The sequence below is a fragment of the Trichechus manatus genome, unplaced genomic scaffold (assembly GCF_000243295.1).
Source record: "Trichechus manatus latirostris isolate Lorelei unplaced genomic scaffold, TriManLat1.0 scaffold00021, whole genome shotgun sequence".
In the NCBI taxonomy this organism is placed as follows: domain Eukaryota; kingdom Metazoa; phylum Chordata; class Mammalia; order Sirenia; family Trichechidae; genus Trichechus; species Trichechus manatus.
The window spans coordinates 14,767,640-14,795,056 of record NW_004443957.1 but is presented as its reverse complement, the minus strand read 5'-3'; the positions used below and the strand labels follow the sequence as shown (position 1 = coordinate 14,795,056).

Sequence of the window (27,417 nt, the reverse complement as noted above, 5' to 3'; positions counted from 1 at the left end):
CTTTACTTATATGCGTTTAGGATTTCACACGGGCAGATGACCCAAGAATTGTTATTTAAATGTCGGTTTTAAAAGTCTCCCAAATTTGCTAAACAAAACAAAACAAAACGCCAACGAAGGTTAAACCTCAGTTATCTGTTTCCTTTTTTACTAGTTTTCCCTCCAGCAGACTGCATCTCGAGGGAAGCCTGGGACTAGGCAACTCGGAGGCCCCGCGGTCCTGGTATTTCGCCCAGGCTCCCGCTGGGGTAACAATGCGTACTGCGAGCGGCGCCGCCCCTACAGTGCCGCCATCCCGGGCGCCGTCGCCCCGCCTAGCTTGGCGCGCGGCTGTTGCGCGGGGCCGCCGGCCGGGCGCATATATTCTGGGCGCCTCTCGGACTCTTCCGCTCTCCTCGGGAACAGTGGTGTCGTGGTTGCTGCTGTGTGGCTTTTCCCGCCGCGCTCGTACTCCCCTCTCGTGACTTACTTCGAGGGCTTATGGCGGTGGTGGCATGGGGACGGTTCTTCGCTCGGGCATGGCTCTGCAGGTGCAATTCTGACTCTTTTCTGAGCTCCAAAAGGCAGCCCCCGGGTGCCCGGGGGACGGCCCGAGTAACCCAGCCCTTGTTTGGTGTTGCAGGAGAGCCTGGCAGGGCTGCAGCCGGCAGTACCGCGCCGCGTTTTGCGCCGAGTTGAAGCAGCCCCTGGCCATTGAGAAAGTCGACCACCGCCCTGTCTGTCCTCACGAGGTAGGGTGACTGGCCTACCCCCGGAAACCCTTGGCGCCCCTTTTACTATCCCGCCCCCCCGAACTTAGATGCCGCGGGCTTCCATCCTGAATCACGTTCTCAGTTGCTCAGCTAGACGGCGACCCGGAGACTGGAGCGCAACTTAGTACCGGGCAAGTAGGACCCTTTCAAAGTTCACAAAAAGGCCAGAAGTGCTAAAGGAAGGGCGTTCCCCAATACACAAATACAGGCCTCTCTCCGAATGTCCCAGAGCTGTTGCCTTAGAAACAGAGAATTCAGATTTGCACACTACTTTGCATAACTACCTTCAAGTTACTAACTTAACAGATAAGTGGACTCCATCTTCTGCTTTGTTCCTCTCCAGTGTCAGCTTCTAATTATCTGCCCCCTTCCCACTACATTTACACTAACATTATTAGTAACCACTAATAATTCGGTGTTGATTGATTCTTCACTGCATTCGCAAACCCAAAGAATGTCCCCAATTGAAGTCAGGCCAAAACCTTGCAGTCTTTTTGTTCCCTAGTACTAGTGCCTAGCACATAGTAGGTGATCAATAAACGTTTGTTAATTGAATGACCACATAATTCAATTTAATTATCGTACACCCTGCATTTCCATGTGTATATGTGCCTTGTGCCCTCCTGTAGTATACTGCAGTGATTTGGGGTGGGGTTAGTTTAGAGTTGTGGGCAGTTCCAGTTACTTTGGCCATGTCTGTTGACCACTCTGGGGACACAGTGTTATCTGGTGTGGAGAAGGGGAACCTCTGAAAAGGTGAAGCAAGTAGTCAGCCTCAGTATTGGAGACCACTGGTGAGCAGGAAGAAATGTGGCTGCAGCCCTGAAGTGTTATTTGGGTGAGCCCATGATGGCAGTCAGTCTGCTTCCTGGGATTTACATACTGACGGATCTTCATCCTTTCTTGACTCAAGGTGGAGTGACTTGGGAATGTATGTGTGCTGTGTGCTTGTCCACAACTAATGTGTCACACATAGAGTGTGTGAGGCTGAGTGAGGGCTGGGCTTTTCTGTTCTTTGTCCCAATACCACATTGTAAGCTCATGAGAGCTGGGACTATGTTAGCTTTACTCATTATCAAATCCCCACAGTCTGGAATGGTGTCAGACACATAGCAGATACTTAATAAATTGTTGAATGAATGAATTTTGCAGATAAAAATGCCTTCTTACCAATATGACCACCTCTTTACAATACTGGACATTTAAACACACACAAACAAATACATGCCATCAATTCTGCCTCTAACACTTCATTTCCTCCTGTAATTCCAGCTCCTGTTGGGATGGGTTGGTCTACTACAGTGATTCTCTAGCATGCATCAGAATCACCTGGGCTTTGCTAAAACAGATTGGGCTTGTAAAACAGAATCAGATTGTCAAAACAGATTGCCGGGCACTGTCTCCAGAGTTTCTGATTCAGTAGGCCTGGGATGGGGGCCTTAGAATTTGCATTTCTGACAAGTTCTCAGGCGATACTTTTGCTGGTGGTCTGGGGCCCACAGTTTGAGAACCACTGGCCTACAAGGTTTAGAAAACTGCTGACTGCATTGCTGCAGGTCTGCCTCAGATCTGGCACTATAGAGAAACATAGCAGCGGGGATTTAGGACGAGCCTCCAGGATTCCTGATTCCCAAAACATCTGACCATGTTACTCTTCTGCTTAAGCGGCCTTTAATGACTTCCTGCTCGTCTGAGTATGAAGACTAAGATCCTAAGTTAGGCCTACAAGCCCAAGTATGATGTGGTTCCTGTCTCTCCCTCTAGCCTCATCTCCTCCTCCTCTTTGTGCTCTAGGCTGACTGGTTTTTCTTTTGTCTTTACCACAGGGCCTTTGCACATGCCATTGCTTCAGTCTGGAACGCTTTCCCCTCTCTTTGAATAGTTAACTCTTAGCTATCCTTAGTGCAAGTGTTACTTTCCCAGGGATGTTTTTCTTGACCTCTCTATAAGGTCGAATCTCATTATGTGCTTTCATAGCACCATATATTTCTATCTTTAACACTTTATGTTGGAGTTGTAATTTAACACATATATTTTCATAATTATTTGATTAATGTCTGTCTTCCCTACTATTAGCTCCATGAAGGCAGGAATCTTTTCTGTTTTACCTCATGATTGTCCACTGGCAAAGAGTTGGCATTTAGTATAAACAGTAGTTTGGTAAAATTGAATGAACTCCATCTCCACGATTGTGTACTGCTCTACTTTGTTGCTCTATTTTCTTTGTAGGTCAGAGTTAATGTCCATTTCTGTGGAGTTAACTTTGCTGATATATTGGTCTGCCGTGGTCAGTATCAGGAAGAGCCCCATCTTCCCTTCACACCTGGTGAGTATCGGGACCAAGTGACTGCTTCAGGGAAGGCAGATACAGAGCATTTCCAGAACCATGCACTCCATCCCAGGCTCTGCCATCGGTGCTGTTTAGTGAGCTATATCAGCCTCACTGATAATGAGAATCCCTAGATTGTGAGTCCCTGAGGGCAGGTTCTGTGTCTGTCTTTCTGAACGTTACATCTGTCTGGCCCAGCTCATAGTAAATGTTCAGTATAAATACTTTAAAAATGGGTAAATGAATGAATTTTCACATGTCATGTTCACTAGAATTCTGCTTACCAAAATCATCAGTGACCCCAGTCATTCCCTTTCCTTCCTTGATGGTGCCTGCAACTTTGTTTCTTCCCTGAAGGATCAGAACATCTGTTTGCAGCTAAAACTTTAGTCTTCAGAAGCATTTCCAAAGACACCTAATAGCAAATGATTAGAAAGAAGAAAAAGAGTTTCTTTTCCATTTCTTTGGAGCTCAATGCCTGATTTTCATTAGGCCGAATCTTATTACTTTTAGATTATGAATATGTGCACAAATGACTGATTTTTTTTTTTTTGGTTGAAATTTACTTTCTGTGGTTAAATTTACTTACGGTTTACCATGTGTACAGTACCCGTACATTCAGTACACATATGTAGTATTAACGATACAGTGATTGCATAATAGCTGCTGTGTTTTGGCCTTAGGCTGTTTGGTTGTACCTCAGCAGTTGGAATCATTTCCCTCTGTTTGTATTTGTTGACGTGCTGGATAGGGTGGAAGATGTCAGACTCAGTGGAATTATCCCCCTGGCAGCTTATGTGGGAAGTGCATGATCATTAAATTCACAAATTTTGGAGGTAGAAGAGGAAAGGACAGGCAATACCAATTCATCCAACTGAACCAAGTACTATATGAATAAATATAGTTCATGCCCTTGAAGGCCTCATAGTCCAACAGAGGAGACCTGGAAGCAGATAAATACAATATGATGAATGTTGTAATTGGGGTGCCGGGTGAGCCAGAGTCCCCAGTGATCAGGGTCATAAGTACATGTGCACCTGTTAACCTCTGTGCTTTTGCACATTCTTGAACTTTCCACTGCATCACAATAAAAATGGGATCACAAAATCTTTCACATTCCTGGGCTTTGGGTGTAACATGCTGACCCCTTTGCCCTGGGGGGTAGGGTGGGTGGACACCTACCTTCTTGGCTCCAGAAAGTTAATAGAATGGCATGTTGATCAGGATTTTCTCATCTCCATTTGCTTTGCAGATGACCTAATCTTTAAACAATTTGTTTTAGGAATGGAGTTTTCTGGGATAGTATTGGAGACAGGCACAGATGTCAGCACAGTGAAAGAGGTAAATTAGTTGAAACCTAGGGAATCGATGTGTGTATAAACCCATTGCCCGTGAGTCGATTCTGACTCATAGCGACCCTATAGGACAGAGCAGAACTGCCCCATAGAGTTTCCAAGGAGCGCCTGATGGATTCAAACTGATGACCTTTTAGTTAGCAGCCATAGCTCTTAACCACTATGCCACTAGGGTTTCCATGTGTATAGCTATCAGAAATGTGCTAAGCAGAAATGTGCTAAGCATAAGAAGCAGGGTGTTGCTTCTCCTGGCCTTTGCCAGTAGACAGCAAAGGGAAACCAAGAGGGAGGGGGAATAAACTAATTCTGAATTGGGGGAAGGAAGAGATGGAAGTTCCTGGCTTCATTAAAGTTTTTATTACGAATAAAGGGCAGCGCCTCCATCTTTAGTTACTGAGAACATTGGCAATGTGCAAGTTTCAACGTCTTGTGAAAGAAATGAACATTGGGATTCTAATTCATATATCATCCTTTTCCTTCATCTATCCCATCATTGTCCAAGATGTGCTCAGATTGCCTTGGCAGTCTGGTAGGGTATTGAGAGAATGGCTGGTTTATTTACTAAACATTAATTCTGAATAGATAATTAAGGTAAACCTTCAGGAATCAGAGGTGTGGGTTTTGTTGTTGTTGTTTGTTTGTTTTCTTTATTAATTCAGAAAGAGGTGAATGGCTTTTGAACAAATGCTTAATGCTGTTTTCCCTTTAGGGGGATCGGGTTATTGGTGTGTGTGGCTTTAATGGTATGGCTGAAGAATGCATCACTGACCAGAAGGTATCCCTACCTCTCATTATCAATATTTGGAGATTATTTTCTCCTTTCTTTTCTTTCTTGAGTTTCTACCTATCCCTTCCCTTCCCCCCTCCTTTTTTCTATTAGTTTGGTCATATCTTGTTTCTCAGCCAAGCACTTCTTTCTTTCAGATGCCAAAACCTTTCTGTATATAGGTGTGACAGCCTTGCACAGAGCTTTGTTTGTGTGGAGTGGCTTAATGAAGAAAGCATTTTGTTTTCTGAGTCCTGGAGCAATTGGCTGTTTTCCATATTGGACCGTAGGTAGTTTCGGTAGAAAAACTGGTTTAGGGCATTGAACTGAATGTAATGGGCTTCTCCCCAACATGAAGCGTGTGAAAGAGAGAGCCCTGGGAAGGCAGCCAGCCTAGGTGGCCTGGTAGGGGTGTGCAGGGTGTGAATGGTGCCCCCCAGTGGGTTACAGTACACAATTTTTTTTCACAGCTTTATTGAGACACTTTTTTGTACCATTCTCCACTCCTCTTGGAGGAGAATTTTCCACTGGGCTTGGTTACTAGCATGTGTTTCCCTTTGCAAATCAGTCACTCAGTCAAGTCATACTGTTTACCTTTATGACCAGATACATGCGCCTAATCCGTAAGTCACTGTTATCTCTTTTTATAGTCACTGTGGAAGATTCCAGAAGGGGTCGCCCTCCGAGAAGCTGCTGTCCTGCCTATATCTTATGGGACTGCTGTTTTAGCCCTGGAGCATCGGGCTCGTACCCAGCCTGGGTGAGGGTTGTGTAAACGAAAGAGGGCTAGCCGGTATCCTTCTCTGATACCAGAAGTACCTGCCAGGACCTTGTTCTCTTTTCTGTCCTTCAGGTCATGTTTAGTTTGGCTGAGGAAAGGCCAAATAGAGGTATTGATCCAAGTCTGGGTTCTGGTCACTGTGGGGCCATCCTTTTGTCTGGGAGGGAATAGTAGATTGTGAACTTTGCCCACATGATTTTGGAAAATAATCTCTCTTAAACCTGACCACTCTGGAGATCACCTCATAGAAGACCTTAAAGTTTAGAAAGTTGCTTTGATAAAAGTCACTTTGCTCTGGTTTTAATGGGAGGCCTATGGTATTTGTTTCTCTGTGAGGCTTAGATGGATATGCCCGACTTGAGTATTTCAAACTCAGAGGGGCTGGAATTTTCCACTTTTCCTGAAGCATACATACTGCCTCTTGTTCTTAGTGAGCCTCAGGATTGCTCCAGAGAGATGGGTTTAGTTGAGCAGTGGCCACCACCTTCTAAAATCCAGCAGTGTTTACTACGAGAATGGTTTTAGGACAGAATTTCTGAGGCAGAAATTGGAGTGGTAGTTCAAAGGAACAGTTACACTAACACAAGGGAAAGGCTGCTTAGCTTAAGGAATGACTTTTCCTGGGAAGTCTTAAAAAACTGGACCAAATTAGCACTGATCTAGAAGTCTCGTACGTAACCCAGCCCTAATGCTGAAGAACAGATGTACGTGAAGGGTTGAGTGAAGTGACTGTAGAGTTCTCGCTTTAGAGTGTGCTAGCTCTGAAATGTTCATGAAATCACATTACGGGATGATTTGTGAAGGCTTTTGAAGTGACAGTCGTCTTTCTCTGGCACAGGGAAACCGTCTTAGTGACAGCAGCAGCTGGAGCCACAGGCCTTGCAATGATAGACGTGGCAACAAATGTTCTTCAGGCCAAGGTATTTGCATGCTAAATTCTCCATTTAAAAAACCACACCCCCCCAGTTTTCAAACATGGGATATAGTCATTCATTTATTCAAAAACAGGTACAGGCACGGGGGACATAAAGTAATCTAGAGTATGGTCTTGCCATCTACAGTAAAACCTGCTAAAGCTGGGACCTGTGTAGGCAGAAACCTGTCAGAGAAGAAAAACTCATATATATTCCACTAATAGAGAAGATAGAAAAGTGGTAAGACTGCACCTTGTTGAAGGCGGAAAACTTGTGAGACCCAGAAAAACAAGACAGTCCCATTGAGTTCTGGCTCTCACAGGTTTCACTGTATTTGCCTACAGACTAGTGAGGGGAACCTAGAAAGTAGAACGCTCATTCTTCCAGTTACTAGAATCTGGCAAGATCCAACTCACTTCATAGGCATAGCAGATGCTGTTCCCTGTACCTGTAATGTTCTGAACTGTCTCTCCCTGTGCTTCATGTTTAAAATCAATCTCATAGCACCTTATATTTCTCTTTCATAGCATACATCTCAGTCTGTGCTTACTCCTCTGCTTATGTCATTATTGGATTGATGTCTCCCTCCTACTAGTCCCCATGAAGGCAGGGGAAGTGCCTTTTTGGCTCATTGTTGTGGTCCTGCCACCTAACACGGTGCCTGCAACATGGTAGGCACTCAATAACGCTTTCTTGAATGAATGAAAGAAAGACCCATGTCTCTGCAGGAGTAGGCTGTGGGTGTCAGGCTGTGGGTGTCAGGCTGTGGATGTCAGGCTGTGGATGTCAAAGAAAGGACTTCTTGAAGAAGGTAGACATTTAAGCTGACTTTGAAAGGATTGGTAGCAGTAAAATAGCAGAAGAATGGAGGTAAAGATCATTTTTAGTGGTGGGAAGACATATTAGAAGACAGAAAAATGTGAACTAGCATGATGCATTCAGGGAATTGTGAATAGCATATCTGGAGCGAAGGACCTGTGAGAGGAATGGTGGATAGTGATTCCAGAGAGGTGATGAAGGGCCTTGTGTAGACCTGAAGAGTTTGAACATTTATTGGAAGCTATAAGAAGCAATTGAAGATTTTAAGCAGGGAAGTGCCATGATCATCTTTGCATTTTGCACACTTCGCTTTGAGTGGGGATGAGGGATAGGGGCAAGATTGGGGTAGTCTGGGGACAGTAGGGCAGATTCTTGGAGCAGTCCTGGTCAGAGATGATGATACCTGAAACAAAGCAGTGGAGGTGATGGATTGAGACATACTAAGGTGGAAGAAAATACAGAATTTGGTGCTTGGAGAATATCCTAATATACTTAAAGGAACAAGGACTTTGGAGTTAGCCTAGGTTCAAAATCTAGCTCTGCCTCAGCTTAATAGCATCAGTTTTCTCATTGTAAAGTAACACTTTCCTTATAGGGTTGTGGGGATATTGAGATTACATGTGCGGTGTGCCTATTAGAGGGCATAGCATGTTGGTAAGAATCTCTTAATAAAAAAATTATGCTTTTTATGCAAATGGTTTGTGCTCAGCTACTGCCCAAAAGGTTGGTGGTTTGAATCCACCCAGATGTGCTGTGGAACTACTTCTGTAAGATCACAGACATTGAAAACCCTACGGGGCAGTTTTATTCTGATGCAAATGGGGTCACCATGAGTTGGAACCAACTCGATGGCAATGGATTTTTATTATTATTACGCATTGAGTGTGAAAGAGCAATCTAGGTTAACTGGTGGATTTGCCAGTTCTCAAGCGGTTGAGAACACAGGAAGCAATGCTGAGTTCAGTTTTGGGTGTGTTGAGCCTGAGGTTCCTGTGGAACATTCTGTTGGGGTATCAATAAGGTTGGAGATAATTGGATCAGTCTGGAATTTCTTTAGGTGGCATCCCTCATTTCTCACATTAAGTTCCTTTTGGGAAAGACATGAGAATTCTGAAGGTGGCTCCTCATGGAATATTAACACATTTCATGTTAAAAGGAAGGACTTTTAGCCCCTCTCTTATAGGGGAGACCATAATTAGTCTCATTGTCTAGAACCATTGACTAACATTTCTAGGAAGATATAAATTGTACCCTTCTTTGTTTTAAATAATTGTAAGAAGATAAGAAGAGATAAAATTCAGATTTTGAAATTAATCCAAGCTGTATTTCTCTAGCAACAAAAACGGTTTTAAACAAAAGAAAAAAAAAAATCAAAGTAATGTTACCATGCCACCTACTTGGAACAGGTCATTTTGATAACACCTTCCATCTACAGATTTCATATTGCTTTCAAAGTGCTTCCACAGCAATTATCTTAGACTTGATCCTCACAGCACTCCCGAGAGGTGGGTAAAGTAAGTGTTTATTATCCCTATTTCACAGATAAAGAAAGTGAGGCACCGAGAGAGAAAATGGTTTGCCTTAGGTCTCCCTGGGACCTAGTCGGAATCCTGGGATGGGAATGAGGTGCCTGACCCTAGTCTGGCATCTGCCCACTGTGGCACTGTGTGCTAATAGCCTTCTCAGTGAACTGCAGCTATTTGAGAATTCAACCAGTGAATTATTTGAGGGTAGCTTTCAGTTTCAAATAGTTACGGATGAGTGCGGAATCTTTTAAGGGCACTGATGTTCTTGGGAGCCCTGGTGGCGCAGTGGTTAAAGCACTGGGCTGCTAACTGAAAGGTTGGCGGTTCGAACCCACCAGCCTCTCTTTGGAAACCCTATGAAGCAGTTCTACTGTGTCACGTGGGGTTGCTATGAGTTAAAAATCGACTGGACGACACAACAACAGTGCTTTAGGCTGCTTAGTTGGCACAAATGATTAAGTGCTCAGCCACTAACTGAAAGGTTGGTAGTTAGAGTCCACCCAAAGGTACCTTGGAAGAAAGACCTGGCAATCTACTTCCAAAGGTCCCACAGCCATTGAAAACCCTACTCTGACTCACATGGGGATGCCCTGAGTTTTGGAATTCACTCGATGGCAACTGGTTTGGTTTTTTCGTTTTAGGCAGTTTGTTAGCGTTCAGAATTTCTCTGGAGACTTCCAAGCCCCAGGCTGCCCCACAGTATAGCCCACAGCCACCTGTGCTGTCTGTGCCAGCCTGCAGATATGGCTTTCCCCCAGGGTGATGGAGTGAAACAGCATGGGTTTTGGAGTCAGGCAGCACTGGGTTTGAACTAATAATGTTCTACAACATACTATCTGGATGAGCCTGGGTTAATTATTTAACTTCTTTTGAGTCTGTGTCTCTATCTATAGAATGGGAGTAATTATACCTCCCCCATAATGCTCTCATGAAGGTTAAATACAATAAATGATTGCATATGTGTAATAATTGCTTCAATTTAGCTAACACTTTGTTTTCCAAATGCTTTATGTACAGTATTCCATTTACCTCTTAAGTCTTATTTTACAGATCAGGGAACTCAAGCCTAGAGAAGCTGAGAGGCAGTATAGAGGTTAAAAACGTGTACTCTGGAGATGGATTACCTGGGTTTGGATCCCAGCTCTGCCTCTCATTAGCTGTGTGACCTTGGACAAGTTACTTAACCTCAGTTGCCTCACTTTCTTCATCTATATAGTGGGGATGATAATAGTGTCTTTTTCATTGGGTTATTATGATTAAATGAGTTATGAATGTACGTAAAACACTTAGTATAGTGCCTGGCACAGAGTAAGCACTATATACGTGTCAGTTATCATAATGGTTTTCTAGGGCTGTTGTAACAAAGTACCACCAACTAGGCAGCTTAAAACAATAGAAATTTCTCCTCTCATAGTTATCAAGGTGTCTGCAGAGCCATATTCTTTCTGAGGGCTCTAGGGGAAGCTCCTCCCTTACCTCTTGCAGCTTCTGGTGGTTCCTGGCAACGGTTGGCGTTCCTTTGCTCATAGATGCACCACGCCAGTCTCTGCATCTGTCTTCCCATGGTCGTCTTCTTTCTTTGTTTGCATCTCTGTATCTCTTCTCCTCTTTCATAAGGACACTGGTCATACTGGAAATCCTGCCCCACTCCAGTATGACTTCACATTAACTAATTACATCTACTAAGGCCTTTTTACCACATAAGGTCACGTTCACAGGTACCGGGAGTTAGGACTTCAGCATATCTTTTTTGGGGGCACAATTCAATGCAGGATAGTTATTATTAAGTAATTTGCATAAGGTAACTCAGCTAATAAGTGACAGGGCCAGGATTTGAATTCATGTCTGTCCTACTTCAATGTCTTTCTGTTGTATCCTGTTTTACTATCTGGGAAGCCTTTCCTGATCTTTCCTGTCCTAGATCTAGGTTGGGTCCCTCTCTTTTATGCTTCTGGGGCCCTCTCTGCTTCCCCCGCCACACTGCTGTATCTTGCTTTCTTCTTTTTTAATTTATTTTGTTGTTGTTGTTGGAAATACACACAGCAGAACATACACCAATCGAGCAGTTTCCGCGCGTACAATTCAGTGACATCGATTACATTCTTCGAGTTGTGTAACCGTTCTCACCCTCCTTTTCTGAGTTGTTCCTGCCCCATGAACATAAATTCACTGCCCCCTAAGGTTCCTGTCTAATCTTTCAAGTCACTGTTGTCAGTTGGATCCCATATAGATAATTCTGAAAAGAGCATAGCGCTCAAGACAGACATATTTTTTACGAGTTAAGCTAAACTATTGTTTGGTTTTAAGAAGACTTCAGGGGATATTTTTGGTTTAAGGTTTAAAGATTATCTCAGGACAATAGTTTCAGGGGTTCATCCAACTTTCATGGCTCCAGGAAGTCTGGAGTCCATGAGAATTTGAAATTCTGTTTTGCATTTCTCCTCTTTTGATCAGGATTCTTCTATAGAATCCTGTTCTGATGGCAAAGGAGGCAGTTGTTCATGGAGGCAGTTAACCACACGTTCCATAACCTCCTATTCCTGATTCTCCTTCTTCTTCTGTTGCTGCAGGTGAGTAGAGACCAATTGTTGTGCCTTGGATGGCTGCTGGCAAGCTTTTAAGACCCCAGACACTACTCAGTGAACTAGAAGGTAGAATGGAAGCCCTAAACAAGTTATTAGATCAGTTAACTGGGATGTCCTATGAAACCATAACCCTAAGCCTCCAAACCAAGAAACCAAATCCCATGAGGATTTTGGTCGTACATAAGCAGCCTCAGCAGCTACTGTCTCTCTCTGTTTTTGTTGTTGTAAATATGTCTGTCACACAACTTTTGCCAGTTGAACTTTTTACAGGTGTACAGCTCATTGACAGCAGTTGGAATATTTGGCTGTGCAACCCTGCTCTTAATCAATGTGATGTTTTCATCATGGTTACCTCCCTTTTCCCCTCTCCCCCATTCCTGGTAACTGCTAATAAACTTGTTCTCTATACATTTGCCTTTTCTTGCCTATTTATGTAAGTGCAGTTATACAATATTTGTCCTTTTGTGATTGGCTTATTTCACTTAGCATGTCTTCCAGCTCTATCCATGTTGTAGCATGTTTTAAGACTTCATTTCGCCTACTGGCTGAGTAGTATTCCATTGTATGTATGGCATCTTGCTTTCTTGACTCTAAGCTTGGTATCTAGCTTGTATCCTTACTGCTTGACTCATAGTAGGTGCTCAACAAATGGTGGTTTTAATTTGTATTTGGAGAAGAGTTTGTGAGCATCTCCTGAACCATCTCCTAGCTTGACTTACTAGGGTTCTAGGATTCTTAGGAATGTGGACACCATGGCCAGTTGGGCATGGAGGGGTCAGTAAGATGGTGTTATGCGTGGGGCCTGATGTGTGGGATCAAGGCTGATGCCAGGGCAGCCTGATCACATTGGTTTCCTCAAGTAGCACTCCTTGACTGGAGACTGAGTTGGGTTACATGAGCCCTCTTGGTATGTCCTGGACCATCAGAAGCATTGTGTTCTTTATGCAGGTAATAGCTGCAGCCGGAAATGAGCAGAAGTGCAAGCTGGCAATGCAGAGGGGTGCGCAGTCCAGCGTGAACTACAGTCAGGGCAGCCTGAAGGAGGCAGTGAGGAAGCTGGTGGGCAGTGGTGGGGTGAACGTGGTCATCGACACCGTGGGAGGAGATGTCTTCCTGGAGGCTCTCCGCAGGTACATGAAGTGGTCTGTTTGGTGTGGGCTAGGGCTGGAGCTCCACCAAAACCTGTCAGAATCTCTGTCCTCCTCCTGGTCTTGCTTCTGTCTTGCCTTTGCTGCTTCTCCTGTAGGCATTGGCATCCACGAGAACAGCTGAGTGGGTGAGTGAAAAGGAACAGAAGCAGAGGGAAAATCAGGAAAAGCTTAATTTAAATATAGCAAAAACAAGATACCCAACTGGAAAATATCCAAAAAACGACTACAGATATTCAAATACTCAGAAATTATACATGTGCTAAATTCAGCTCTGGCAGCCCCCACTAACTATATACACGGATGTGGAGAATTCTGGAGCTCACCGTTCAGATGTTAGAATTAACGGGATGGCCATTGCCCTTTCCCCAGGCACCATGTGCACCATGGTGCAGGCTCTGCTGATCTTAACTGGTTTCTGAAACAGTCAGCAGTGTAGGTGTTTCCTTGATTGGTTTTATTGAAGAAAAATCACCAGAGACTTAGTGGGACTGTTGTCTCACACCAGTTCTCATTTCTGTTTTCAGTCCTGGACTCCGGAAGGCTCTGATAATATTAGTTTTAGTTCTGAGGGTACCCTGGCAGGCACCATTTTGTTTGTGGTTTATCTCAGTTTGAAGTTGAAGAAACAGAAGCAGAGAGGGCAGCTTACCCACAGAAGGGATCCAGTTGGCTCTGTAGCCCCTTTACTAAGAGGCAGGCAGTATACACGTTTGATGACCATTGCACTGTGCCGACACTGTGCTTAACTGAAGAAACAGAGGGAGGAGTGTATAGGCTAAATGGAGAGCTGGGACAGAGAGCTGGTGAAACTCACCGTTCTCTCGCCTTCCCTTGGGTTTCTGGATAATCGTGTTTTGACAACAGTTTCTTATTTCCCTTCTAAAGAAAAAGAGCAAAAAGCAACCAAACAAGCAAATGTTTTATGTCAAAAATGTCTGTTAAATTTATTTTCATAACTCATTGCTTAAGAAACCAAAAACCAAACCAGTTGCTGTGGAGTTTACTCTGACTCATAGTGACCCCATTTGTGTCAGAGTAGAACTGTGCTCCATAGGGTTTTCAATGGCAGTGATATTTTAGAAGACAGTCACCAGGCCTTTCTTCTGAGGCACTTCTGCTTAGCACACTCTGTATGGTACTTCTCATAATGAGATCTAGAAAAGTTGTGAATTTGTTAAATTATCCAGAATACTCTAGAGAAGCTCATAACTTAAAGAAGTCTGACATTAAAATGTTTAATTCTTATTCCTGCTTCCTAAGTTCAGAATCTTCAAACTGAGTTGTCTTAAAGTATGGCAAATGGAGTGACACTTGTTTACACCCAGTTTCCTTCCACAAAGTGTCTTAGGTGGTTAAATACACAGCCTTGATTGTAAAGTGGGTCCCCCTGTAAAACTGGCTAGTTGCTTTGTTCCCTCATGCTTTCCTTATGGCTTATTTTTATATTTTCCTACTCATGAACCCGAAGTGCTAAAGGATGGTTCACACCTGCCAGTTTGTAAGGTCAAGGGGAGTTTACAGCTGTGGGTTTAATGTACATTGCATTTTTAAAATTTTAATTGTGGTGAATATATATGTAACAAAACATTTGCCATTTCAGCATTTTTTGCATGTACAGTTCAGTGACATTAATTGTGTTTATCTTATTGTTTAATCATTTCCATTATCCATTTCCAAATGTTTCTGTCACCTTTAACTGAAGCTGAGTGTCCCCTAAGCAATAAATCTCCTTTTCTCTCTCCCTTCCAGCCAACCCTGGTAACCACTAATGAACTTAGGTCTCTATACACTTGCCTATTCTTGTTATTTCATGTAAGTGGGATCATACAATATTTGTTCCTTTGTGACTGACTTATTTCCCTCAGCATAATGTTCTCAAGGTTCATTGTGTTGTAGCATGTATTTGGACTTCATTTTTCTTCATGGCTGACTAATATTCCATTATATGCTTGTACCATATTTTGTTTATCTAGTCATCTCTTGTGCATTGTTTTTTATAATTACTTTTCCTCTTTCTCCTCAGCCTGGCCTGGGAGGGCAGGATTGTGGTGGTGGGGTTTGCTGGAGGAACCATTGCTTCTGTGCCAGCCAACGTTCTACTCCTGAAGAGTATCTCTGCCACGGGGATGTCCTGGGGCCAGTACAAAAACAAGAACTTCTCCCTCTTCTCCAGTATCCTGTCCTCGGTGCTTCGGTACTGCCAGCAAGGGCGCATCCAGCCTTACATTGGAGCGGAGTTTAAGCTGGAGGAGGTAAGATGCTCTTAAGGATTGTAGATGTAGATGAGGCCAGGAAGTAATCTGTATTAAGCTACTGGATAGCTTATCTCTGAATATTAGAAATTCTCCTTTTATGGAATGAGAAGATGAAAATGCAATACAGAATAGTGGAGCTTCACAGGCTATAGGGTATAGGATTTCTCCCAGTCTTCTGGGTTGTATGGGTGTATGTCCAGGCCGAGTTAGTCACCTGTGAAACTGAATCTGCAAAGGCCCTCAAGGAGCTGAATTTTGAGGACTCTGTACATCACTGCCTCTCAAACAGAAGGAATTTATGATACTTTAGAAAATAATTTACACGTGTTGATGTGAACCCTGAACTCCACCACATACAAGCCTGAGAAGGAAACGCTTAACTTGACCTTTGATTTGTAAATACAGACACTTTAAAGTACAAGCAGTTGATCTAAGCTGAGGTTCTGTTGAACAGAATATGAAATCTTGCCCAGCATCATAAGACTATAATTCATCCATTAGTCACTGTAGTTAATTTTGTTGGCTCTTCACTCTCTCTTTTCATTCCCCCACAGTCCCATTAATGTGCCTTAAACGTCCTTCAAAGTGTAGTCGTGTGCATGCATGTGCAATGTCGTTGTAAATGCCAATCTGTTAGGCATTCACTGTGGGGCTTTCCTTTTTTGGCTTAATTTATTTTAATGTTTAAAAACTGTTTTGGTAACTCTAGTCAGCCATAGATGGAAGAGAGGCTTTGTTCAAATGCACATTAGAGGAGTCCCAGCTGTCAGTGCCAGACTTCATTGCTTCCTGGCCTTCCATGTTTATGGTTTGTTTTTTTCCTGTGATGAGGCACATTCTTTTCAAACATAGTTTACTTTCTTCTTATCTTTTTAACACGTCAGGAAGGAAGCATTCCATGGTGTCTCAGTTAGTTAGCTAGTGCTGCTATAACAGAAATTTCACAGATGGGTAGAACAGAAATTTATTTTCTCACAGTTTAGGAGGCTAAAAGTCTGAATTTAGGGTACCAGCTCTAGGGGAAGACTCTCTCTCTGTGTGTGCTCTGGGGGAAAATCTTTGTCTTTTTCAAGTTCTGTTCTCAGTACCTTGGCCATATCCAAGTGGTATCTGTCTTTATTTGTGCTTACATCTCTCTGGGTCTAATCTACTCTTTTTGTATCTCAGAAGTCATTAGGTTTAAGACACACCCGACACTGATATGGCCTTTTAACATAACAAAAAATTAATACCAAATACGATTACATCCACAGGTATAGGGGTTAGGATTTCAGCACGTATTTTAGTGGATATAGTTCAATCCATAACACATAGTAAGTGGAAAACTTGACTGGCCAAAAGACAACAGGTTGGATTCCAGTTGCAGCTTTGCCCCTCTAGCCCTGTGACTGTATGGAAGCCCCTCACTGGTTCTGACCTTCAGTTTCCACCTCTCTAAAAGCAAGGGGCAGGACTGTATCCGTGGCTTTCAGATTGGGCTTCAGGAGCCACGGCAGGGATGTGGGGTGTGCAGGTGTAGGCTTGAGCTGCCTGGGCTCTGGGACTCCATCTCTGCTTGGGCCTGAGCAGCTGTACGTTTTTACTTTTATGTGCATACTTTTAGGATTTCTGTTCCGAAAGGGTTTTGTGGCTTAAAAATTTGAAAACCACCAGTCTACATAATCTCTGAGTCTGCTTCTGTTTTTTGGCTTTTATCAAGTGGCTTCTAGATGTTTCCTTTACCTGAGGCTCATGTCTACCTGTTGACAGAGGATAAGAATAATTAGGCAGCACGGGGATGGAAACAAGTGTTAGTTTGACCTGTTTCTTCTCTCCATTGACGTTTTTTAGGTGTTGCTCAGGCATGAAACAAAGCCAGAGGCGGATTATTGTTTCAGTTACTCACGTTGAAGTTCCCTCTCCTCTTAAACATGAATTAAATATATAATTACTGTAAACTTCCTGTCAGCTTCCATTCGTTCTTCTCCCTTCCAGTGAGGGCTCTTCACCAGGATTTTTATAGTTCTTCCCACTGCTGACCTGGTGTTATCGGGTGGCTCTCTGAGGCCATGCTCCCTAAGACGTCTCAAGCATCTCATTCACACACTATCTCATTTACTTTTTCTTCTCTATTTCTTTCAGTGTGTAAACTACTAGGGGAATAATAATAATGGCAGCTCAGATACATTAGGTGCTTATTATGGGTCAAAAACTGTGCTAAACACTTTATATGCGTTTTTTTCCGTTAATGTTCACACCAACCCTTTGAGGTAGGAACTACTTTTATCACATTTTATAGATAAAGAAATCAGGATTGGTAGAGGCTAAGAAAGATTGGCAGTTCGAACCCACCCAGTGGCTCTGTGGGAGAAAGATCTGGTAATCTGTTTCCATAAAGATCACAGCCTAGGATACCCTATAGGGCAGTTCTACTCTGTCCCATGGGGTCGATATGAGTTGGATCAACTCGATGGCACCCAACAACAACAGAAGATAAGAAACCTGCCCAGTAGTCAGTGACAGAGCTGGGGTCTAGTCTACGCTGGTCTGACCCCAGAATCTAGGCTCCCTATAGCTACACCAAACTCTCTCCTCAAACAAACCAGGAAGTTGCTTCTTAGAAACCTTATTCTATAGTATGAAATTTATCCATCCATGATGGAATTATCTAGGCGGAATAACTATCTTAGTGTTAAAAAGAGCAGGAATCTTGTATTTCCTAAGCAGTACCAGAATTTATATATTTTGTTCTTTTAAAATGAAGATGGCTAAATGAGTGTATGATTAATTCCACTTAACTTTAAAGTCTTTGTAATATTTCTCATGTAAATTAGTTGACGTATTAGAAAAATCTTCATCAGAACCTGTTTGGATTTGGAAAATGACTACTGTACTTTATATATAGTACTAAAGATACGGATTACCTAGCTTGTATTTTCTCCTGAATGCGTGAACTCAGGTAAAGACAAATTCCTTATAGATTTGGCCTTGGTAGTTGATATTAATATAACAAGATGCTTTACATCATAGCTTTTTTTAGTAGGCATAGGGTGTGAACTTCCACAGCAGCCTGTGCCTGGGTAGTATAAATGGTTAACACACTTGGCTGCTAACTAAAGTTAGAGGCTCAAGTCCGCCCAGAGGGACCATGATCTACTTCCAAAAAATCAGCCATTGAAAATCCTATGGAGCATAGTTCTTCTGTGACGTACAGAGTGTTGGCCATGAGTGAGGGTCAACTCCATAGCAATTGTTTGTTTTTTTTACTTTTAATAACTTTGATGCCTGTCTTTCCCATAGACCGTAAGCTCCATGTAGGCAGGGGCTATGTACTGTCTGGACCTCTGTATCTCCAGTACCTAGCAGTGTGCCACGCTTCAGCACACACTCACTTACCTGTTGAATGACTGATTGAGAAGATGATATGATGATTAAGAGGATAGGATTCTGGGGTCAGACTACCAAGTGTTCAGATCCTGGCCTCACCACTTACCTGGCTATGGGCAAAATATTTACATCTTCGTGCCTTGCTTCTTCATCTGTAATGGGGGCAACAATATAGCCTCCCTCACAGGGTGCTTATGAAGATTGAATAAGATAGTCCATGTAAAGGCACATGGTAAACACAGTAAAAATTTTAAAGCATAATATACAGCCATTTATAAAATACAGAGTTGAGACTTTTCAGTTCCCCTGAACTCTAACACTTGATTTGGCATTTCAGAGTGCAGGATTAAAGAGGCAATTTTCAGGTTTTGAATTTTAATTAGAACTTATTATTTTCATAAGGGTCGTAACTGCGCCCTGGTAGGAGGATCATGCACTGGTGCCATGATCTGTTCAGAGCATGGTGTTTTTCAGTTCTGCAGAGTCTGTTTTCTGTGTGGAGCTGCCCACATACGTCTTGACCGGATGCAGTACTTAAACCTCACAGATCTGAACTTGTTTACTATAAAAGATCAGGCGAGATCACAACGTGAACAGATCTAATGGATAGAAATTTTTGCTTGCATTTTCCTGACTGTATCTGTGGCCTAGTCTTAGAAATTAAACTCCACTTTTAGTTTAGACAATATGTTAACTTTAGCCCATGGTTCTACATCTGGTTTATGGGCTTCCCCATGTTTGCTGTCTCTACCTGCCCTAAGCCTTGGCCACTTGTCATGCTTCTCTAGTGACGGTGCATGTCCTGCAGTCACAGACCACTGTGGCTGTGGCATGTCTAACACTGTGGATGATCTCACGCATTCCTGAGGGGGAGGGCTGAGCTTAGGCCAGGCCTCCATCGTGCTCATCAGGGACCTGTCGGAGCCTCTGGCTTCCTCAGAACTGTCTGGAGGGGCTGGGCACCACAGTCCTGAAGTGTGAGGAGTTCACCCCATGGGGAAGGCTTTGACAAATGAAAGACAAGAGAAATTGCTCATCCTTTCTCTTCCTGATGGACTGTTTTGACAGGCAGTGGTTGAACAAGAACCAGCTGTATGCCCCCTGAAACTGTGACCAGTTCAGCATCAGTTATCTACCACCTCGTAGTTCCGCTCTCTCCTTCCCTGATTTGCTTCACTTTTCCCCTCACTCTTCTTTCTCTGGGACAGCAACCGTCACTGAGCATTAGGACATAAGTGTTGATTAGGCTCTGTTTTTTAACGAACCCAGGCTAAGTTCACTTAACTTAGAAATTTTATTTGTTTTTTTTTTGTGTTTAGTAATACATTAACTGGTTTTTTTTTTTTTTTTGTAAAGTCAGGTTTATTGAGGTGTAACATAGACAGTAACTGTCATCCTTTTTAGATATACAGTTCTCTGAGTTTTGACATATACAGTCATGTAACCATCCCACAACAGTCAAGATACAGGATATCTCCATCACTCCAGAAAGTTCCCTTGTGTTTCTTTATAGTCAATCCTCATCTCCCACCCACCAGCCCCTAGCAGTCACCAGTCTGTTTTGTCCTTATTGTTTTGCCTTTTTCAGAATGTGATGTAAATGACATGCAGTATATAGCTTTTTGAGTCTGGCTTATTTTTGTTAACATAATGCTTCTGAGACTCAACCGTGTTGTTGCATGCCAGTAGTTGCTTCCTTCTTATTGCCAAATAGTATTTCATTATATGAATATACCACAATTTATTTATTCACTCACCAGTTGATGAACATTTGATTGTTTTTAGTTTTTGATGATTATGAATGAATCCTTTATAAACATTCATGTACTGGTTTTTGTTTGGACCTATGTTTTTATTTATCTTAGGACTGAGATTTCTGGGGCATATGCTAAGTGTATGTTTAACTTTCAAGAAACTGCCAAACTAATTTTCCAAAGTGGTTATACCAGGTTGCATTCCCATCAACAATGCATGAGAGTTCCAATTGCTCTGCATCTGCCAGCACTTAGTATTTATCAGTTGTTTTCTTTAATTTCAGGTATTCCGATAGGTATGTAGTAGTATCTGATTGTGGGTTTAATTTGTATTTCCTTAGTAACTAATGATCTTGAGTATCTTTCATTGTGCTTGTTTGCCATCTGTATGTCCTCTTTGGTGAAATGCATTCACTAACTTTTAAAAGAAGATTCAGATCTACTTGCATCTCACAACAATGAAATGATGAATAATATTCAGCTACAGCAATGTATCACAAACTAGAAGTTTTTACTTTCTAAAAACAATCCCACTCAGTCGCACATAGATTTATTAATTCATGAATTTATTTGATTCATCAAACATTCACTGAGTACCTGCTTATGCCAGTCAGTAAAAAAAGCATGACCTAGTTCTGCCCTTGTTAGTTGGGAAGGTCTCAGGGCAGTGTTATGATAGGAGGAGGGGCCCGTTTCTAATGGGAAGCATGAATCAGCATGACATGTTTAGGGAACTATAAGTTAGTCTGATTATTCTTGCTTGATGAGCTAATTAAAAATTCCAACAGCAGAACCTTCACATCTGAAAACAAAAGCAATATTCTCACCCTGCCCCAAACTCTAGGTTGCATGTCTCCAGAGACAAATTTAATTATGACTTCATCCCTGTAGAGAACCCCAAGGCAAAGAACAAAGATGCTGGGAACAGCCTGTGTATCTATCTAGGCATTAGTATTGAGCAGCCTCCCTCTCATAAAACAGCCTTTAAAATACAGAAGGAGGAAAGTGTTTTAAGTATCAGAATTAGCTATCAAAAGACCCTGGTCTTAAAAAAAGACCCTGGTCTAAAAAACAATCCCTGGTTTAAAGCTGTACACTTTTCTTGTTAGTTTCTTATTCAGAGCCTTATGAATCTTATTAAACATTCACTGGTTGTCTGGTTTCCAAGCCCAGATAGAAACCACAGGTAGAAAGGAGCAGAGGTGGGATATTTTTAGAATCAGTTAATGATAACAGACGTGGCAAGTCAGCATGGAGAGAAGTGACAGAATGTCTGAAAAAACAGACGGGAAGCAAAAAGGTAAAATAATGGATGGTCAAAATGATGGGATTCCCAAGTCATGGATTTCCCCCCAATATTTTAAAGAAGTCAAGGAAATATGCGATACATTTTAATAAAAAATTATACCCAAAACGGTTAAAAATAGGTTTAGCATTTGGAGGGGCAACTTTCTTTTTTTGTTAACCTTGATTTGCAGGAGATAAAGATGCCAAGTGAAAAAGGTATCGCCATCTCGGATAGTACTTATTTTCCTAAGTCTTTTTATTGTTGAGCTATGACATTTCTCTGGGAATAAGTGACCTCTCACTGACAGGGAGAGGGATGCAGCTGTGAGTCACCTGGAGAGGTGCCGCAGCTTTGAGTGAGTGGCAGGGGCGTGAGTGCATCAAACACCTGTCTTGAACTTCTTTCGTCTCCTCTGAGTGAGCCTGAGTTTGCTTAGATTGGAAGGGTCTCTGTAAGGCACAAAGCCCTGAAAGACAGATGTTTTTGAAACCAGGGATTTGCAGAGAGATTGCCACACTTGATTTGTTTCTCTGCTTACTCCTCTGTATTTATTTTTCTTATGCGTTCTTTGGGGATCTCAGGTGGAGAGGGTTGGTTAATCATAGTCCTCACTTCAAAGCACATTTTCATTGTTGGACCATGCAAGGCCCATCTTTTGCTTTTATGTCTGTATGGATGTCTCTGTTTACTTATCCCCTTTATCCTTACTTCCCACTGCTGTTCTCCACTCCCATTATTTTTCCTCTCCTCAGTCAGTCACTATAATGTGACTGTAATATCCTGAGGATTATATTTCCTTATAAAACAGTTACTTAGTATACTAATATATGTATATATAAATTTATTTATTTGTTGTTGAGAGTATACACGGCAGAACATACACCCATCAATAGTTTCTACATGTACAGTTCGGTGACCTTGATTACATACTTCATGTTGTATAACCATTCTCATTCTCCTTTTCTGAGTTGTTCCTCCCCTGTTAACGTAAACTCACTGCCCCCTAAGTTTCCTATCTAATCTTTTGAGTTGCTGTTGTCATTTTGATCCCATATAGATAGTTCTTAAAAGAGCACAATTCTCAAGGCAGACATTCTTTACTAGTTAAGCTAAATTATTATTTGGTTTTAGGAAGATGTCAGGGAATATTTTTGGTTTAAGGTTTAAAGATTATCTCAGGGCAGTAGTTTCAGGGGTTTGTCCAGCTGTACTAATATATTTTTAAGTTGATAAATGGGTATGGCACAATAGACCTTATTGTGTTTCTTTATTTTTCACCCAGCGCCTTCTTTTTAAGATCATCTGTGTTGTGTGTAAGGAGCCCTGGTGGTGCAGTGGTTAAGCACTCGGTTGCTAACTGAAAGGTCAGCAGTTTGACCCCACCAGTGGCTCTACAGGAGAAAGATGTGACAGTCTGCTTCTGTAAAGATTACAGCCTTGGAAACCCTATGGGGCAGTTTTACTCTGTCCTGTGGGATCGTTATGAGTCAGAAATGACTCGACGACAGTAGGTTTGGTTTTTGGTTGGGTGTTGTGTGTGTATCCAGTTCATTGCTTCTCACTGCTGTACCATAGTCCATCATGTCCACCCACTATAGTTTACAAATCTACCTCCTAGTGAAAAACTTCAGAGGTTGACTAAGATTCGCTGACACCATAATTAGTACTACAATAAACAGTTTCATTTATGTAACTTTAGGGACTTGTATTTCTATATTTGGGGACTTTTAGCAGGAGTAGGATTATTGGATCAAAGGCTCTATGCATCCTTAATTTGAGTGCCAGTTGCTCTCCAGAATGATTTGACCAGTTTATGCCCCCACTACATTGGGCAAATCTGCTGCAAAAGACCTCTTCAAAGTTTTAAAAAGTAAAGGTGTCACTTTGATGACTAAGGCGCACCTGACCCAAGTTATGGTCTTTTCAGTCACCTCCTATGTATTTGAAAGCTAGACAGTGATAAAGGAAGATAGAAGAAGAATGGATACGTTTGAACTGTGTTATGTTGGCGAGGAGTATTGAATTTACCATGGATTTCCAGAAGAACAAACGAATCAGTTTTAGAAGAAATACAACCAGAATGCTCCTTAGAAGAGAGGTTGGTGAGACTTTGGCTCACTTATGTTGGACACATCATTAGGAAGGACCAGTCGCTAGAAAAAGACATAATGTTTGATAAAGTAGATTGTCAGTGAAAATGAGGGAAGCTGTCAATAAGAGCCACAGCAGCAGACTCAAGTATCATGAAGACGGTGCAGGACTGTGCCATTTTTCTTTCTGTTATACATAAGGTCATCATGAATTGGAGCCAACTGGACAACCAACAACAACAACAAAGCAGTGCATGAAAATTACTGTTTATTTGCCTGCCAATATGTAGCATTGTCCAGCTTTCGAATTTTTGCCAAATTAATAGGTGTAAAGTGGCATGCCATTATTTTAATTTGCATCTCCCTGATTTCTAATGAATTTGAGTGTCTCTATAGATTTTCTAGCCATTCAGTTTTCCAGTTTTTTGAAGTGCTATTTAAGCCCTTTGCCCAGTTTTCTAGGGGCTTCCTGTCTTTTTCTTACTAATCTGCAAGAGGTTCTTGTGTAATCTGTGCTTCTCAAACTGTGCTTCTCAAATCTGTGCATCCAGAACACCTGGCTAAAATGCAGATTCTGATTCAGTAGGGGTGAAATGAGGCTTGAGATTGTCCATTTCTAGTAAGCTCCCAGATGATGCAGAAGCTGATGGTCTTGAGCCACCCTTTTAGTAGCAAGGCTCTAGATGCTAGTTTTAGACTTTGCAGAAGTTTCCTTCTGAGTCTGTCAAGTGTTTGTCACCTTTTCTAGATCTAATGTAATCAAATAAATCAATATTTCATCTTATAGTTAGTGCTATTTGGAGCTTGTTTAAGAAGCCATTCTTCATCTCTGGGTCACAATGATCTTTTACATATTCCTTTATTAGTTTTATAGTTTTATTTCAGTCTTAGGGATTTAACCTATTTGAAGTCACCTTTGTGTTGGGTAAACATTAGGTGAAAGGTTTTTATTTTTCTCCTTATACTCAACCGGTTTTCCCAGCACCAAATAGTCCATTGTTTCTCCATTAATTTGTGGTGCCACCTTCATCTTATTTCAAGTTCCAGTGTGTATATGAGCATGCTGTCTTTTCTATTTCATTGGTTTACATATCTGCTTTTATTATTATAGCTTTAAAGTGTGTTTTAATCTCTGGAAGGGTAACTATTCCATCTTTGCTCTTCTTTTTCAAACTTGACTTAACTATTTGGATCTTTAGCCTTTTAGATAAAATTTAGAATAAATTTGTTTGGTTCCTGAGAAATGTGGATGAAATTTGCTTTGGAATGTCATTGAATTGATAGACTAATTTGGAGGGAGAATTGATATTTTTACAATGTTAAGTTATATCACCTGTGAACAGGGATATATCACCACTTATTCAGCTCTTTCATGTCTTTTAATAGAGTTTACATTTTTTTCTCCATAAAGTCTTCTGGATTATTTTTAGTTATGTTAATTATAAGTATTTTATGGTTCTAGTTGGCTTTGAGAATAGTGGTTTATTTCTGTTATATTCCTAGTTGATTATTTTAAATGTAGAGAAACACTAGTTATTTTTGTAAGCTTATCTTGTATCTCACTATCTTCTACCTTTTTTCTTTTTTGTCTGGTGCTTTGATTAGTTTGTTTTGTGTGTGTCTAGATTATTATATTGTCTACAAATAATGGCACTTTTGTCTACTTTCTTCCATTCTTCTTTGCCTTGTTATTTATGTTTTGTAAACTTTTACTTCTATAAAAGGATTTGAGATAGATTACAATTTCAGTTACATAGGAAGTAGGACCATTTTAATAAAAAGAAAAAAAATTCAAGCATTAATTCTCTGGCAGAGAGTACGTTCTTTTAAAATTTATAGCACAATATAGATAGACCTGAGGGCTCTTTATTTATTGGCTTTTATCTGACAAAACTGAAGGTTATAAGTTTAAGCAGAGAGAAGAACTGAGGCTAGGTTATCCTTAATTATTATTGTTTTCCTTTGAGTTTGTAATGATTACTTAGTTAGAATTGCATAGTTAGCTATATATAATTCTTTGTAAACACACATGTAAGTCTGGCCACAATTTTTTTTATCTTCTTGTTTTTTTTTAAATTTTAATTAGGTCAATGATGCCTTCCTTCACGTGACACGGCGCAAATCCACTGGCAAGGTGCTTCTGTCTCTGAAATAAATCCTCACCTCAGCAGCAAACTCAGCTTGTCCAAATCCAAACTCGCCCTTTTTCCAAGGAACCTGATTTCCTCCTGAGTTCCTAACGGTACCACCACCTTCCTTACTAATCCAGCTTTAAAATCTTAGAGTCACCCTTGATTCTGTTTTGTTATTGCTCATAATTAGTGTGATCATAGTTTAATGTACAAACTTGAAACCTTTTTAGAGAGAGATGGTGATATTAAGAATTACACCAGGAACCTCAACAGCAGAAAGACAAATAACCCAATTAAAAAATGGGCAAAGGATATGAACAGGCACTTTGCCAAAGAAGACATTAAGGCGGTTAAGAGACACATGAGGAAATGCTCATGATCATTAGCCATTAGAGAAATGCAAATCAAAACTACAATGAGATACCATCTCACCCCAACAAAGCTAACATTAATCCAAAAAACACAAAATAGTAAATGCTGAAGAGGTTGTGGAGAGACTGGAACACTTATGCACTGTTGGTGGGAAAGTAAAATGGTACAACCACTTTGGAAATTGATTTGGCACTTCCTTAAAAAGCTAGAAATAGAAGTACCATATGATCCAGCTATCCTGCTCCTTGGAATATATCCTAGAGAAATAAGAGCCATCACACTATTCATGATAGCAAAAAGATGGAAACAACCTAGGTGCCCATCAACAGATGAATGGATAAACAAATTATGGTATATTCACACAGTGGAATACTATGCAATGATAAAGAACAATGATGAACCTGAAACATAACGTGGAGGAATCTGGAAGGCATTATGCTGAGTGAATTTAGTCAGGCACAAAAGGACAAATATTGTATAAGACCACTATTATAAGAATTCAAGAAAAGGTTTAAACACAGAAGAAAACATTCTTTGATGGTTATGAGGGTGGGGAGGGAGTGAGAGGGGTATTCACTAACTAGATAGTAGACAAGAATTATCTTAGGTGAAGGAAAGGACAACACACACTGCAGGGGAAGTCAACACAACTGAACTAAACCAAAGCTAAGAAGTTTCCTGAATACAAACAAACACTTTGAGGGACAGAGTAGCAGGGGCGAGGGTCTGGGGACTGTGCTTTTAGGGGACATCTAGGTCAACTGGCATAACAAAGTTTATTAAGAAAATGCTCTGCATCCCACTTTAGTGAGTGGCATCTGGGGTCTTAAAAGCTAGTGAGCGGCCATCTAAGATGCATCAATTGGTCCCAACCCACCTGGAGTAAAGGAGAATGAAGAACACCATAGACAGAATGAAAGCGTTGGCCCAAGAGACAGAAAGGGCCACGTAGACCAGAGACTTCATCATCCTGAGACCAGAAGAACTAGATGGTGTCCGGCTACCACCAGTGACCACCCTGACAGGGAACACAACAGAGAGTCCCTGACGGATCAGGAGACAAGTGTGGTGCAGAACTCAAATTCTAGTAAAAAGACCAGACTTAGTGATTTGATTGAGACTGGAGGAACCCCAGAAGACATGGCCCCTGGACTCTCTGTTAGCCCAAAACTAAAACCATTC

The 27,417-nt window shown here is 41.6% G+C and overlaps 1 protein-coding gene across 2 annotated transcripts; it reads left to right on the top strand.

Annotated features, from left to right (window-relative positions):
* Positions 1–393: 393 nt before the first annotated feature.
* Positions 394–26,258, top strand: LOC101353897 (quinone oxidoreductase-like protein 2). 2 transcript variants are annotated; one of them, XM_023728066.1, is made up of 10 exons: positions 394–530; positions 623–731; positions 2,982–3,078; positions 4,364–4,422; positions 5,146–5,211; positions 5,853–5,962; positions 6,822–6,903; positions 12,776–12,957; positions 15,152–15,230; positions 25,818–26,258. In XM_023728066.1, exons 1-10 carry the CDS (start codon positions 481–483, stop codon positions 25,884–25,886), a joined length of 903 nt encoding a protein of 300 aa, XP_023583834.1. In that variant the 5' UTR covers positions 394–480; the 3' UTR covers positions 25,887–26,258. The 2 variants fall into 2 exon arrangements, with proteins under 2 accessions (XP_023583834.1, XP_004373005.1); XM_004372948.2 differs by having other exon boundaries at positions 15,002–15,230.
* Positions 26,259–27,417: the final 1,159 nt, after the last annotated feature.

Bases quoted from the DNA above. Each gene is read 5' to 3' on its own strand.
- LOC101353897 (XM_004372948.2), top strand. From the start codon at position 481: ATGGCGGTGGTGGCATGGGGACGGTTCTTCGCTCGGGCATGGCTCTGC. The intron at 531-622 runs GTGCAATTCTGA...TTGGTGTTGCAG, and splicing joins GCTCGGGCATGGCTCTGCAG to GAGAGCCTGGCAGGGCTGCA. The intron at 732-2,981 runs GTAGGGTGACTG...TTTTCTTTGTAG, and splicing joins GCCCTGTCTGTCCTCACGAG to GTCAGAGTTAATGTCCATTT.